Raw genomic sequence first — 15646 nt, forward strand, 5'->3', positions numbered from 1 at the left:
ATGAATTTCGTTCGTGGTTTGAATAGCAACATCCAAAATCCGTTGCTAAAAGGGAATAGGCAACGGCTACACTATTCCCACGGTTATAGAATCATGGATATATCTGAATCAGCAACTATTCTCAGCTGGTTAACAGACAAAGTACAAAAACTTTTTAACTGGTATAAATTCGTGGCCTATTACCCCTTTAGACAACGGTTTTTCAGCCGCGGGCTAATATTTCGTTGCCTAAAGTAAAAAAATGGTGAAGTGGAATAAATGAGTGTCTAGAGTTTGAACTCCGACCACTGCCACTACAAGAAATTTGCCATTTAGCAACGGCAGAAACCGTTGGTAAAAGTCCAAAAAACCGTTGGTATAGGTCATAAAACCTATACCAACGCCCACCTGCTGCCGTCTAGGATACTATGCTTATACCAACGGCAGAAGTGCCGTCCCAATAGCTTATACCAACGGATAACTAGCTTGTCGCTAAAAATTTCAGAGCTATAGCAACGGCATTATTTTACACCTGTTTAATTACTTTAGCCAACATGTATATCCGTTGGTATAGGACCAGACTGCCCGTTGCTATAAGTCTTTTTTTTTTTTTACAAATAAAGATTTTTGTCTAAACCAAATAGTTTTTTAATAACAAAAGTTTTACTCTGTTTTATTATATGCACCACACAATATTTAAAGCAAAATAAAAGAAAATTTCAATTATATTGTCAAATTAACAAGTCTTACAAACATGTGAAACTAAAATCTTACAAACTAACAAAGCTACATGGTACCAAGCTCTTATCCTTATAGAATTAACTTAATACAACCTATTTATGACTTAAGCTCGGATTTCTATTAACGATTTAAGCATCTCCTCTTAAGGAACTGGAACGGAGAATGTTATCAACACAGTCGTTGAATCATATTTGAAGCCGGCACACACTTCAGCGGATGCTGCAAGGAAGTAAACTTCAAACTTGCCACTGCCTCTCACCTTAACAAATTCACTCGTCTGCAACATGGGAGAGAGAATTATTAGAATCCAACAAAAAACACACAACACAAAGCCTACATCCTACGATAACAAAACACAACAAGGAGAAAAATACACTCAATCCTAAAAGAAATCTCAGTAACAAAAAAACGCCTATGACATGTAAAAGTAGGTTTAACATTTTTCCCACTATCATCTCGGTCATATTTTAATATCAATATTAACTCAGCACAACAAATCACAATCAGAATGACAAAAATCAAAATCTCCAAATCACAATTATTAAAAAGCTAAAAAGAGAATTAGGAAAAATAACTTGGTCTATTGTATCCTTAGCACCTAATTTCATAGCAATCGCAAATACATATTTCAGTGGCTGGCAAAATATCATACTACCAGCAACTTCAGTGTATTAAAAGTTCAACTCCCCACAAAAAATAATGCTAATTAGTACCTCGGATGATAATGGTATAGGAAGTACCTTGCAAGGTCTGAAGAGGAAGTGGCTTTCTCTTAGTAAAAATTCACATGTAGTGCTTGAAACTTAGTAGTTTTATTCTTCAAGGAACTTTCAAACTGCAGTCATGTAATCAAAAAAGAAGAATTAAACAAGTTTTCTTCAACACATATTTCCCTTCCTGCTAATGACTCAGTTAACAACATCATTCATAAACCAATTTGTATTTTAAATACCTCTTTGGAGCTGATATTCAGGTGAAAACTTCTCTTTGGACGGTGATGGTGATGGATCATACAAGATCTGCCAAATAACATGAAGAAGCATTGACACGAAACTGCAACATAAGATTGACAAGACCTTCATTAGCTGTATAATGGAATTCTCTTGTACCACGCTCGATTCAATGTGCTCTCCATTCTTATTCTTTTGAAATTTAGCATTCTCTTAATGCCTATCAGCCTAGTAGCAAACCTGCAATAATAATTTCAATTTCAGACATATCAATTGCTAAGGAGCAAAATGCAGCCCCTAAACACAAACACAACACCCCAACAGGAATCAAAACCAAACACACCACACAAAAAGAAAGCAATAAAGAAACTATAACATCTGACCTCTGGCATATGTGAACCAATTATAAGTAATGCTTTGGAAGAAGTGACTTGCAACTCAACAGAGCCTTCAAATCACATAGTGTTCCAGGAACCACAGAATGTCTTGACTAATGACACAAGTTTAGTCGATCCTTCTAAGGACTTATTTTTCTCCAACTCTGACTCAAAGCACTTCATTAAAAATTTGATCATGGCAACGTATGTGCTTGATGGAAAAAGAAGGTGCTGGTCTCTAACTTCAGATCAAAAGAAACTTCATAGTTAAATCACCTCAGAAACCTAATAGTGGTAAAAGCACAACTCAAAGTTTTCAAACATTATCCAACGAATGAAGTTCAGAGATAATCACTATGGGATAAAGTAATTATCTACAACATAAAAAAATGCATTACAGGGTGAAGAGACACTTTTACTAATAAAAAAAGTAATAAATTAGTGTTACTAATACCCAAGAAATAGCGTAATAATCACAGTGAACTCAAATAGTGTAATAATCACTAATAAATTAGTTATACTCTTAAGGATTTGTGTAATCTAAATAAATTCCTAAAACTTAATTCCTATCATGATACCGTCTCGTGAGAGATTGCAACCAAATCAAGAAAAAAAATAGCCATAGCCTAAGCCCTAAAAGCAGCAGTGCTCCAACGGTTCCTCTCCTCCAATGACGAAGTGTCAAGGAAATGATGATGATGAAAGTGAGACAGATCCTTACGATGGTTTGTTTGATGATGACAAAAGAAGATTAAAGAGCTACTAGAATATCTTTGCCAGGATAGTTTTGAATATTGGTTTTTATTATTATTTGTTTGAAATGAATGAAGAACCTTGCTAAGTTGCTTATGGTGTTTTTTTTTTAATAAAAACTTTTAAGTCTGAAGATTCATTGATGGAATAGCTGCAAAATCTGGTGGATATTGATATTACATTCCAAGAGTTGAAGGTAATTCATTTTTTTTTTTTTGAAATTGTGATTTTCGATTTTGCATATCAAAGAACCCTATATTTACTACTAAATACTTCAATCAATCAATCTTAAATAGAAATTACCTTCATTGTTGGATTCCTCTTTCTCTTCAAAACCAACAGCAGTATCAAAATATTTCTCAACACTCTTCCCAAGCTTATTCACTACTCCCGCAAAATCAGGAAAGTTCCCTTTCAAAACCTATACGCCAAAATATAAATTAATCACAGATAAAAATAATGAAGAAAAACGTTCCGAAGAGCAAATAAAGTAGCAAAATAAAGACATACAGAACAAACAATAAGCAAAGAGGAAATGAGCCAAACCAATGAATGGTTTCCTAATGAGCCAAAATAAAATGTTAGTAATTCAAGTAGTTTTCTATGTCTTCGCTCCTCTTCGCATACCATGTTTCCTGAGATGCAATTTGGGCTAGAAAAAAAACCCTACTTATTATAATACAAGCAAGTTATTCTTAGTACGACTCTTGAAGTTGAAAAATAAAATCAGAAATTACAGTACATTTACCAACCACAAGCCTACAACTCAATTTATGCAACTTTCCTCAAAAAAAAAAAACTCAATTTATGCAACAAACAATACAAAATTGGAAACTCCCAAAATCTTTACACAAGCATCAAGACCAACACACAGATATAATCAAGTAGGAAAATAATAGTCTCAGGCTTCAGAAATAACTATTATCTTTATTTGGACTTTCCGGCCACCAGAAGACCAATTTTAAATGGAAAGAAATAATTTCTTTTTTTTACCAGTGAACCAGAGCATACCCTCAAACATTAATAGCTAATACAATACTAAAATTAAGGACTAAAAACAGATTTTGAAGGTTTACAATTTTCTCATATAAAATTAATTACACAGCTTCACTTGTAGGAACGTAATTAATGATGAATTACCTATGAGTTGGTTTTGCAAATGATCAATCTCCAACACATCAGTAACTCCAGTTTATATTTCACCAGCATTGTTCGACACGCTGCCAATTGATATGCCTTGCAGCAGAAACTCCAGCTAAAGAGCCCAAATCACCAAGGTCTAGTATCATTCAAAGTTAAGCACCTAAACATCACATTTGTAGGAAGACCATTATGATTCTGACTATATAATGTTGCAAAAGGTTTTTTTACCTTAGCTTATAGTAGCTCATAGAGTGTCGATATATCAGCTACTACACAGAAAATAGTTATGATCATCATCGTTATTTAAAATATAGCACGTTTTAAAAATATGATCCCTTAAAAAAAAGAGAACAATCAAATCATAATTTTTTTATTTGAAGCTATGGGCATACTTTTAGAACTAAAATGAAATGAGTTTACAAATTTTTATTCTTTAATGATGAAAAAATAAAGGCATAAAAATGCTAATAAGATTCTTACAAAATGGCCATCAAGCAATTATGACTCACTATTCCAATAAAACAATTTCAACATAATCAAGATTAGTAACACAATTGACCAATCATTCTCACTTGTTAGTTTTACATAAAACAAATCATCATTTTGGAATGATATATCATATAAATTAAAATTAATCAGCATTGTCAAGAATATTAGTGGCGCAGCTGCAGGTAACAACAATTGCAACATTGAATCACTATTTTAACAAGTAGTGGTATTTCTTGCATTGATATATACAAAACCTTTGAACAGACTAAGGACTTTTCACATTGTTCAGAGAAAAAATTGAAAATTCTTTATGGAGAATTCTTACAAAAGAAACAACATGTGATTATTTGCAAATCTAATTAACAAAAGAACTAATTAACATATTTACACCCTTCCAAATCACTGAAGCATAGTAGTAACCTTATGGATAAAGTTAAAAAGTGACATAAGCGACTCATAAATGATATTTCTGCAAAACTGTTAAACAGACCCTTAATCTTACCAAAATAAACCAAATCACAAATCAAATTCATTAAAAGAAATTAATTCAGTGATACACTTACAGTTTTAGGGTTTATAGAGAGATTGAGATGAAGAATTGACTCTGATTCTAGAGATTGATGCAGAGAGAAGATGTCGGTGCGGTGACTGAGTCCGCAAGAGGAGAATTCGCCGGCGGTGGGTTATGACTGAGTGAGTTTGCACAGCGAGGGAGAAGAGAGAACTCGCGTGCTTGGTTCTTTTTTCTGGTTCTGAAGAAAATTAGTAACGAGAGATTGGGATAGTCATAGTTGGTGAGTGGCATGGCATATAGTAATATTAAAATTACCTCAGGGGGTATTTTAGTCTTTTCACAAAATTAATGGGTATGTGGCTCCGCCACTGGTTTTACCCAAGACCCTATACCAACGGCAGGCTTGCAATTTCGGTCCCAATATGCTATCTATACCAACGCATTTCTTTACAGTCACTAAAGGTGACCGTTGCTATATGGCAAATTTCTTGTAGTGTGCATATATTATATTATATAATGTTCATATTAACTGAGTTAAGCGTATGTGACAAAATTATAAAAAAGTTATTAACGAAATAGAGTGCATTGAATCAATTATCGATATAACTGGTAAAAGAACCGTATCAATCATGGGTCGCGTAATAATGTGGTGATTATATAAAAAACAATTACATTGGTAATCTTGTGAAATGTTTAAAGATGTTGAATTAAAATTATCAGCATTTATGTAATGTTTCTATTAAATATTTTTTTATATGCAAAAATCCGTTAAATATTTTCACCATGCCGTTGCAAATTTTCTATGCTTATATCTGCGGATGCAAATTTTATGTATCAATATAAGAAAGGCGATATGATAAATTTTATTTGTTGATAAAATGATATGATAAAATTTTGAAAATCCGTGACTATTTTTTAAATAGAAATATTCATGTAGTGTTTCTATTTAATACTTTTTTATTTTATAAGCAAATTAAGAGAAAGAAGATGAGAATAATTTAAATTTTAATATTTGTGACAAAAGAGAGGAGAAAAATCTGCTTTCATATAATAATGACATAATACATTGTTTTTTCTTATTATTTAAAAGCAAATTGACCATTAACTCATCAAATTGGTGAGTTTAAGAGTCTAAACAAGGATATTTTAAATAAATATGAGATATCATAGTAAATGATACTTTATCGTTAACTCATAGGGATTCATTGTAGAATTTTTCTATCATGTGCATATTTACACATGTTAAGACGTTAAAAATAGTAAGTTTCTATTGAAAATTGTGCATTTTATATAAAATATATTATTTTTTAATAAATAATTGTTGTTTCCAATAAAAAAAAATATTATTTTTAGTTGCTTTAACGTGTGCAATCATACACATATTAGACAAACTCTTTCAATAAATATAAATTAATTTAAACCATGCAATTTCACTCAAGTGGTTAATTAGCTCCACCAAATGACAAATTGTTTAGGAGAACCTTAGTTTGTTTCCTGATGAAACAATTCTCACCGAGGCTTTACTTCCATTCCAACCGACCTTTAGAGTATGGGGTCTTCTTTCGAAAAATGAAGGGTTAACAAAAACAAATATAAAATAATTTGTATACTTTCAAATGAATAATGTCAAAGTTATGTTTAATTAAATATAGACTTTCAATCAAATTTTATATTATTATTTTTTTTAAATATCAATATGTGGTTGTTAGATCATAATCGTAATTAATATTGGATATTTTTTTTAAGGGAGTGTTGAATGCTTATTAGTATAAAAAACGAAAGTATTCATTTTTTGAGTCATTTTTAGAAATATAAGAAATGTTTATCTATTTTCAAATGTATTAAATGTTATATCTCATTATACCCTTATTTATTTACTTATTGTGAAGGACAATATAAGAGTATCTACAATGAAGTTTCTCATTTATTCATAAAAAAAAAAATGAAGTTCACCATTTTGGATCAGGGCCGTCTTAACAAATTCGTTGGCCCTGTTTTAGTTTTTAAGATCTCATTATACCCTTATTTATTTACTTATTGTGAAGGACAATATAAGAGTATCTACAATGAAGTTTCTCATTTATTCATAAAAAAAAAAATGAAGTTCACCATTTTGGATCAGGGCCGTCTTAACAAATTCGTTGGCCCTGTTTTAGTTTTTAAGATCTCATTATACCCTTATTTATTTACTTATTGTGAAGGACAATATAAGAGTATCTACAATGAAGTTTCTCATTTATTCATAAAAAAAAAAATGAAGTTCACCATTTTGGATCAGGGCCGTCTTAACAAATTCGTTGGCCCTGTTTTAGTTTTTAAGGACTGACAAAAAATTGAAATTTTGGGCCCCAAAATACTTAAAAAGGCACTATAAAAAAAATTATTAATAAAAAAACCTCAAGTAGTGTGAGAGTTGAACCCATAACCACACACTCTGTAATCAAGGAGCACGCCACTGAAGTAGAGCAATTTATATGATATAAATGCTAATTATGTGCTATACATATAAAAAAAATATATGCTTTGGGCCCCAAAAAAATCGAGGCCCGGTGACATAGCCCTACCCCGACGGGCTATGGGCCGGCCCTGTTTTGGATGCTTGGATGCTTAAGGATATTTTATAATTTGTAAATGTTAATATAATGCATAAACACTCAATCTGTGCGGTTCAACGTATACAACATACAACTCAAAAAAGCTCGTTGAGAAGTTTAAGGATAATATAAATCCACTAGTTCGTTTTCTCTTAGATACCTAACCTAAGTCTTCAATAAGTAAATTAACAACTCAAACCAGTGTTGTCAATTGGAGATTGCATAAAATAGCAGTTTGTTCAAATTATGTTATGCAGCATTACTACAACGGCGTAATAATCATTTTTTTGACAATATTATTATATACTAAATATTGTATTGTGTGGAACAATAACAATTCATTCAAATTCCCGCTATACGTACTATATATAGTGCTGTTAATTGTCAACATTGACTCAAACAATGGTTTTCTCAAAACAAATGAATCCCCATATTTTTTTTTGTAGTCCATGGCTGTTTGAATCAATTCTCTGACATTGAACCAGCTGATTCCTCTATTATTACGGATGCATTTCAAGTTGGTTAGCAATTCACGGTTGAATTAGGCTTGATAGTTGGATTACTTGTAAAACAAGAAATTAGGTTGTTGAGTTAGATTTGCTAGTTAGTTGCTAAAACTCTCATTGGATAAATATATAAAATCATAATGCAATATATTACAATCAATCATAAATAAAGAATTTATCATTTTACTCTCTCTCAATTGTCTTATTATTCCTTATAATATCAATTCTTCCAGCGTTTTGTCACTTATAACCTAAAACAACCCACATTGTGTGTACCTCAACACGATAGATATTAATCTTGCGATTATACAAGAATAACTCATTCGAAAGAAGAAAAAAACGACGTTGTTAAGGCATTACTGCATTGAAGAAAGGAAGAGTGAGAGTTGAATTGAGAATTGAAGAAAGAAAGTGTTTGTGCTTGCGTTATTGAGAAAAGAATAAGAGATTGTGAAGAAGAAGAATAATTTATTTTGATCGTTCAATGGATGTTGTAAAGCAAATGAAATGACTTGATAAAGAAAAGTAATTTAAAGAATTTATAAAAGTATATGATATGAATATATTTCTAGTAAAAAAAAATGATATGAATATATATAGCCATTAATTATTAAAAATTGATAATAATTTTAAATTTTGATAGATTTTATTTCATTATACTTTTTTTTTTCTGTGAACGTGCTTAAATAAATATTGTAATGTTCTACCAATAGATGTAAACATAACAAATAAAGCATAATGTAAGGGAAGATGTAAAAATAGCAAATAAAGCATATTGTAAGAGAAATAAAACAGTTACACCACATTTGTGGTAACTAGTTGAAACCACTGACTTGTTGGATCATCCAAACAAGAAGGATTATCATCCACACATATGCAATTCTTTGTGACAATATTGGGTGAAGTAGGTGATTCCCTTTGTAAGCATAACTTCTGCCCTTGTCCATCCAAAGTACCCAAATGAAGATTAGTTGCTGATAAAGTTTTCCAAAAACTTTGCTTGCTCTTGCAATCTTTGGAGAGCTTCACTTTTCCATCACCAATTGTTTCTATGCATGTACCATTGCCAACCAATTGGATTTGTTGCCCTTCTTGATTCCATTTACTTGCCCCCTCACAATCACCCAATTCAACTTCATTGTTATTGTTCACTTTCACACATTGTCCACTTAATGGGTGATATATTAAGTAGGATTTGCTTGAATTTGAACTTGGTTCTGCAATTAAGAAAATTAACAAGAACTCATCATCATAAATTATTTACAGCCATACACTAGTACACTATAATATAGTTATTATGCTTGTTACTATTCCTACTAATGACTTTATCCCTAATAGGCATGATCTTCCTAATTTTAGATTTAAAATGCTTTCATGAGTTTTTGGTTTTTGTAATTGTGTCCCACAAAAATATTTTTTCTTGCATTTTTTAATATATTCTACGGTCCTACAAGTGATTAGCAAGATTTATGGTGCTAGCATAGTTTAGATCACGTTCTTTATAGTGATGCCATTGCATTTTAGCTGAGTTTAGAAAGAGAATAAAAATTCTATTCTAACAATATCTATATCTAGTATAATATATTTGGTTCTCTATCATTCACACTTATGTTCTATTTGGCTACTATTATTGAACAAATTTATTTTGGGTTTATTTTTTGACCAACCGAACAAATTTATTTTGGGTTTATATATTCTATATTCTAACTATGTACGTATTTGTTATATTTAACCTATGCTTTCATTCCTTAAATATTCTATTCTAACAATATCTATATCTATTTATAATTTAACTTGGCAACAAAAGTTAGAAATGAATAACAGAATAAGCATGAAATTCATTTTATGTCTCTTATTTCTAATAATAATGTAAGTTCTTTGATTATTAAAAATGTCATACCTAGAAGCTTCTTCTGCATAAGTTGAAACCTTTGAGGGAATTCTTGATATCGAAGTGAACTAAAATCAATACTCCATATACCATAATGTTCACTCACAATACTTTCTTTTTCTCTAATATAGTAAGTACCTTGTGCAGCCCACAATGCCCAATCTAAATCCACACCAGCAAGATAAGCCAAAATACATGACAAATATCTTTCATTTTGCTCATCTATATTTTCCATGTCCATACCAAATTCAGTCATAACCAATGGATTAGGGTTAGAACCACTCATGAGAAACCCTGCCTTGTCATTTAATCCATTCATCACATTAGCACATTTTTTATTCACTGGTTGCTCAATCCAATCCCTTGGTGACCCTATTGACCATGCATAGGAATGTACTTCATACACCAATTTGTTCCCAATGGTAACATTTAGAGGCTTTGTCTTCAAGAAGCTTAAATCAGTGTCATAATTTAAGCCAGAAACAAAAACTAGAACATTTGGATTTGCTTTGTGGACAGTTGTTACTCCTTGGCTCATGTATTTGTGCCAATTGTCTTGGTTTTGACCTGGACCTCGTAGTTCATTTCTCAACCCTATTGCCACAACCTATTTAAAACTCAAACATTAAAAAAGTAGTTTGTTTATTTTAATAAATAAAATAAGGGTTTTGCTAACTTATGCCTTATTGTGCCCTAAGGGCACAAGATAAAAAACTAAATGTAGAAATTTAACTTTGGAAATTGTGAATTCATAACCTTAAAATCTTAAAAAACTTATCTTTTCAATACATTTAATTCTATTTTAAGATATTTATCTTGTGCCCTAAGGGCACAAGATGCATTTCGCATAAAATAAAGGATTTAGGTAGTACTCTTGGAATATTTATAAAATAATACTTTAGGATATACTTAACATTTTTTTTATAACAAAAATTTAGGATGTTTGATAAAATCCCTTTAAGATTTGAGGGATTATTTAGTAAAAATAATTAAAACTTCAATTTTTTTTTTGAGATGCTAAGTAATGTAACAAAAACTTAGTGACACCTATATGTTGTTAAAGAGTGCACTTTCTACTTATTAAGGAAGTATGAGGGGATGTTCATGACCATAATAGCTTAAAATGAAAAGGAAAAAAAAAATGTTAGAAATAAGTAGTATCCAATGTTAAACTAATTTATGAATTTACTCTAAATTTTCTAAACCACACAGACATTTAGATGATCAATAAAATGAACAAAGTTTTTTTTTAAACTATCTATGTTAATCTTATTAATATTTGGAAGAGATAAGAATGATGTTTCTGTTACAAACCTGAGGTTTTCCTTTGACACGGTTGGCCACATTGGAAAGTCCTTGTAACCATTCTTCGGGGTCAAAATATTGGTCACCAAAAAATCCATTCCCATCATTATTGTCACAACACCATTTAGGATCACTAACATGATTATCAGCCAAAACCATCATACATTGTTTCCCAAACTCATCAATCACAAAATCAAAAGCCTCCACAACAGTAATATTCTCCAAAGAAGGGTTAAAATTTCCAATTCCTAACCTAGAACCTGGGAGATTCAATTTGTCCAAATTTTGTCCAACTTTATAATTTGAGTAACGTGTGAACATATGTGTTGCCCATGTGTATCTTACACAATTAAACCCTAATACCTTCAATTGGGCTATAACATCTTTTAAGGGTATTGTGTCAAGACCTTCAGCTATCATTGCATTCATGTGACTTGACCAATTGACACAATGTAGCTTCACCCTTTTTCCTGACTCATCTACTATCCATCTCTTGTTGGTTGAGAGAGGAAGAGAATTTGAATGTGATGCAAAAATGGTAAATGCCAAAAGTAAAATCAAGCATAATGGTTTTCCTCTCATCATGATTTTTTATTTTTTTTAATAAGGATGTGGTGGTATAGAAAATTATTTGATTTTCCTCGTACTTCACCTTTTGTGCTTATATAGGAATTTTTTGGCTACGATGTTTGTTACCAAGATCATGGCTTAATAAAAATGATAAGATTGATTTTTTACTTGTTTTCTAATTTTAGTATGGATATGTTTTAATGCAACTAGTGCCAGTTTCATTTTCCTTAAATAAATTTATGTTGTGAGCTTGTGACATTTCAAACAAAAATTATTATTTTTTTGAAGATATTTCAAACAAAAATTATTGTTTCTTTAAAAAAAAACCAAAAATTATTATTGACAACGTATTTGTTTCCAGAAATATAGATTTGTTTGAACTTACTTTATGCTTAAAAAAAAAACTTATTGGTTGAAGGAGCGATAGTTTAGCTATTGAAACAAACATAGTCTTTAGACTATAATTGACATTTGTCTATGTAATGCAAACAATATATATGGTTATAAAAATATCATCTATTTTTTTTTGTGGGATAAAAATATCATTATATATATATATATATATATATATATATATATATATATATATATATATATAAATGATTAATGATATCACAATGTCAAACTTAATTTACGCCTTCAATACTTCTTTACCGGATAATCGTATTACAAAATTTTCCATTAAATAAAAAGATAAGTATAATACTTATAGCTAAAAAATTAATAGTATTTTAATCCTTCAAAAAAAAAAAAAGATAGTATAATACTTGACCAAGAAAAAAAGATAGTATAATATAGATCATGTCTATAAAATTTTACAATAGTTGGAAATCATTTGATATGTCAATGAGATACATCAAGATTAATGTCTTATGAACCTTTTGTAAAACGAGTTAATTTTAATGTATCTTATTGACATATCAAATGACTACCAATTAATGTCAAATTTTATAGATATGATTTATATTACAATATATTTCAATCCAAGATCAGGTTTTGTAATAGGACAGTGGGGTAAAGAATTTTCGAAGGTGTCGAATATAAGTTTGACTTCATGATGTCAATTTATCATGTCTCATACACACACACAAACTTATATGCACCCAAAAACTTGAAGGACTAAGTTAACAAGTCTACTCCCACTATCAGAGTAAATAGGCAAACATACTCACTTGCTTTTTGTCAAAATACAACTTCTACTGTTTAAACCAATTTTAAATGTAAAGGTAGGTTTCTAACTTTTCTTTAATTAATTAAAAAAAAACATAAGCATCTAAAGAAAACAAAACAAAACGTTGTTGTCTCCCAAGATCCATATAAATTTAGGCCTATAAAAAAAGAGTTATGCTATTTCAAGGGAAAGAATTGATCACGAGCGGTTCGTGAATTTCCTTGAACCGTCGGATTTGGTATTTGATGGAATACATGGGGTTTAAATAGTAAAGAGGTGGAGGGGAGATAAGTAACAGGCAAGCATCGTGATTTGTCGGGATAAAAAAATTCGCTGGAAGTAGCAATTCCGATAAAAAAAAAGGAAAATGCTATTTATCTAGAAAAATAGCATCAAGAATTTTTCAAGACACATGTGGCAAGTTTTAATTGCATGATTTATTTGTCCACTTCCTATTTTTCAGCCACACCTCCTTGAATTGTGGCAAATAGTGCATTGTGATTGGTTGCTCTTTATTCTTGAAGAATTCTTGATGTTTTTTTTCTAGATATATAGCATTGCTCAAAAAAAAATTGGTCCATCTAAGACCAAAATTTCTCAGTTAGGATCATCAAATCCCCACATGATACTCTCTCTGCACTTGATTTTGTTCCCTCTTTCCTTTACCACTTCTAGGTTCCGACCACAATGATGTTGCATGTGCAACACTTTATCCATCAAAAACAACTTCCTTCATTTCCCTCCCCAGTCTTTATGAAAGCTTTGATGCTGGAGATGGCATCAAGACCATTGTGATTCTTTTCTGCGGCAACAATCAATTTTAAGTTTGAATTTCTCATTTCGAAAACATATATTGTTAAGATGGGCAGGTACTTAAATCAAGCTTTGTCAAAAAAGTTTGGCCTTACAAAGCTGATCCATCGATTATCAAATCTTTGTCAAATTCCGGCATCAGAATAACCATCGGAACAATCAATGGCAACATTCTGATTCTAGCATCAAATCTCAGCTCGACGACTTATTATGTCAACTCAAACGTGTTACCATAATACCCTGCAAGCAATATCACCCTATTCTCCATCGTTAAAAAAGTCATGACCACCGTTGACCATTGTCTCGTATACACACCAGATGTTCGATTTTGTTGAAAATTAACAAGCAACACTGGCACCGTACTCTTTTCACTGTTTACTGTTATGAAGTCAAAGTTTACGTAAGTCAGAAACATGTTTTGTTTAAAAAATTAAATAACATTAAATATACAAATTTATCCCTCACTTAAATTTAATTCTAAATAGATAGAATTTGTTTTTTGATAAAAAGAAAGTGGGAGTGCTAACATACTCTTTCATGGTATGTTGGCGAGCTATTCCTTCTTGGCTAGAAGCCAAACTTTTCTCCATACTTGATTGATTAGTGAACCGTCATTATATTCTTAAAGACCTTCAGAAAAGGGCTTTTAGGCCCTCCCAAAGGCCTCAGTGCCCTCCAGAAAGGATGTTGGGCTCAAAGGCGCGTATCTCCCCATACGGCGCCTCTATACGCTTCTAGAAATTTTTGTAAACACTTTTCTAAGATTAAAGTTTGTATGAAATTTTTTTTAAGTGTTTTTGCGCTAGAAATTTTATCAGAGTTTTGGCACAGTTGAAAGTGTGTGATTCTCTAAATTTCTTCAAACGCTCAACTTCCTTTTATAGGAGATTTGAATAAAGCCGTTTTTAAAGAAGTGTCAGAACATTAAAATTCCTTGAGAAGTTTTATTTAGATTCGAAAACATTGCCTCTTAAGGATAAGGCTTAATACATCCCCAGGTCTCTTAACTTATTTTTTCTTCTCACTTCAATCCTTTAACTATTAAATGTGTCAATTTGGTCCTGTAAGTCATCTTCCGTTTACTTAGTTGGTCCAATTTTATTAATTTTAAATCACTAAAAAAGAAGACCGTTGGATCAAGGAAGTTCATCATATCTTACCGTGTACCACCAACACCTAAGTATATGAGATTTAATTTTTAAAAATAATATAAATCCATTTCTAAAAACACCTTATCCTTCTCTCTAAACCGATTCCATCTTTCCTCTCTCTACATTTTCAGAAAACAGAGCCGCCACCAAACTTCATCACTTCCGACGAGAAAACATTTTCCGGCGCGGTGGCCGGTGGTGGCACCACCGCGCCGGAGTTTCAAAACTCCTCCAAATCAAAAATTCTTTACGGATCTACGACCCTCTTTCCACTCTCTATTCAAATCTGAGTTTAGTTTTTGAAAACAAAATTCAATACACACTAGATCTAACAAAGTAAAAACGAACAAAACTAGCTTCCTTTCCAAATTCGAATCGGCTTAGTTGAACTGAGGATTGAACCAGTTTACTTCTTCAGCTTCAGCTCGGTCTCGGTTCGAGCTTCTTTGTTCAGATCGGTTCACTTCTTCTTCTTGCTCGATTCGGTTGTTGTAGCGTATGGAACCGATTCCTTGAAAGTGATGCTCGATTCCGTTTTGTTGTTGCTGTGTTGTACGGATTCGAATCGGATTCGACTGTGTTGTTGTTATTGAAGGACGATTTGGTATGATTTTGGAATTTCAACAGTGATGTAAATTTGAGAAAGAAGAAAAATGTTTGGTGATGATTTTTGTTAGAACGATTGTGATGGTGAATTTA

At 31.4% G+C, this 15646-nt stretch overlaps 1 protein-coding gene and 2 long non-coding RNA genes across 3 annotated transcripts; all 3 read right to left on the reverse strand.

Moving 5' to 3' along the window:
* Nucleotides 1-686: 686 nt before the first annotated feature.
* LOC146904255 (uncharacterized) lies at nucleotides 687-2019 on the reverse strand. The gene is made up of 4 exons (XR_015019257.1): nucleotides 1830-2019; nucleotides 1673-1739; nucleotides 1461-1555; nucleotides 687-997 (listed from the first exon to the last, which is right to left on the reverse strand). It is a non-coding gene; the product is annotated as an uncharacterized LOC146904255 (long non-coding RNA).
* Nucleotides 2020-2053: 34 nt separating this feature from the next.
* LOC146904256 (uncharacterized) lies at nucleotides 2054-4103 on the reverse strand. The gene is made up of 3 exons (XR_015019258.1): nucleotides 3941-4103; nucleotides 3104-3221; nucleotides 2054-2332 (listed from the first exon to the last, which is right to left on the reverse strand). It is a non-coding gene; the product is annotated as an uncharacterized LOC146904256 (long non-coding RNA).
* A 4702-nt stretch (nucleotides 4104-8805) lies between these two features.
* Nucleotides 8806-11827, reverse strand: LOC146904257 (glycosyl hydrolase 5 family protein-like). Its single transcript, XM_085729937.1, has 3 exons — nucleotides 11252-11827; nucleotides 9947-10544; nucleotides 8806-9263 (listed from the first exon to the last, which is right to left on the reverse strand). The coding sequence occupies exons 1-3, from the start codon at nucleotides 11825-11827 to the stop codon at nucleotides 8842-8844; spliced, it is 1596 nt and encodes a 531-aa protein (XP_085586063.1). The 3' UTR covers nucleotides 8806-8841.
* Between the last annotated feature and the right edge of the window lie 3819 nt (nucleotides 11828-15646).

The sequence above is a fragment of the Medicago sativa genome, chromosome 7 (assembly GCF_051527215.1).
Source record: "Medicago sativa cultivar Bolivia chromosome 7, Bolivia_mono, whole genome shotgun sequence".
Taxonomy (NCBI): Eukaryota; Viridiplantae; Streptophyta; class Magnoliopsida; order Fabales; family Fabaceae; genus Medicago; species Medicago sativa.

What these genes read in the sequence shown, in the direction of transcription:
- LOC146904257 (XM_085729937.1), bottom strand. Translation starts at nt 11,827, where the DNA reads ATGATGAGAGGAAAACCATTATGCTTGATTTTACTTTTGGCATTTACC. An exon ending in GTGTCAAAGGAAAACCTCAG is followed by an intron (nt 10,545 to 11,251) that starts GTTTGTAACAGA and finishes AGTTTTAAATAG; the next exon opens with GTTGTGGCAATAGGGTTGAG. An exon ending in TATGCAGAAGAAGCTTCTAG is followed by an intron (nt 9,264 to 9,946) that starts GTATGACATTTT and finishes TCTTAATTGCAG; the next exon opens with AACCAAGTTCAAATTCAAGC.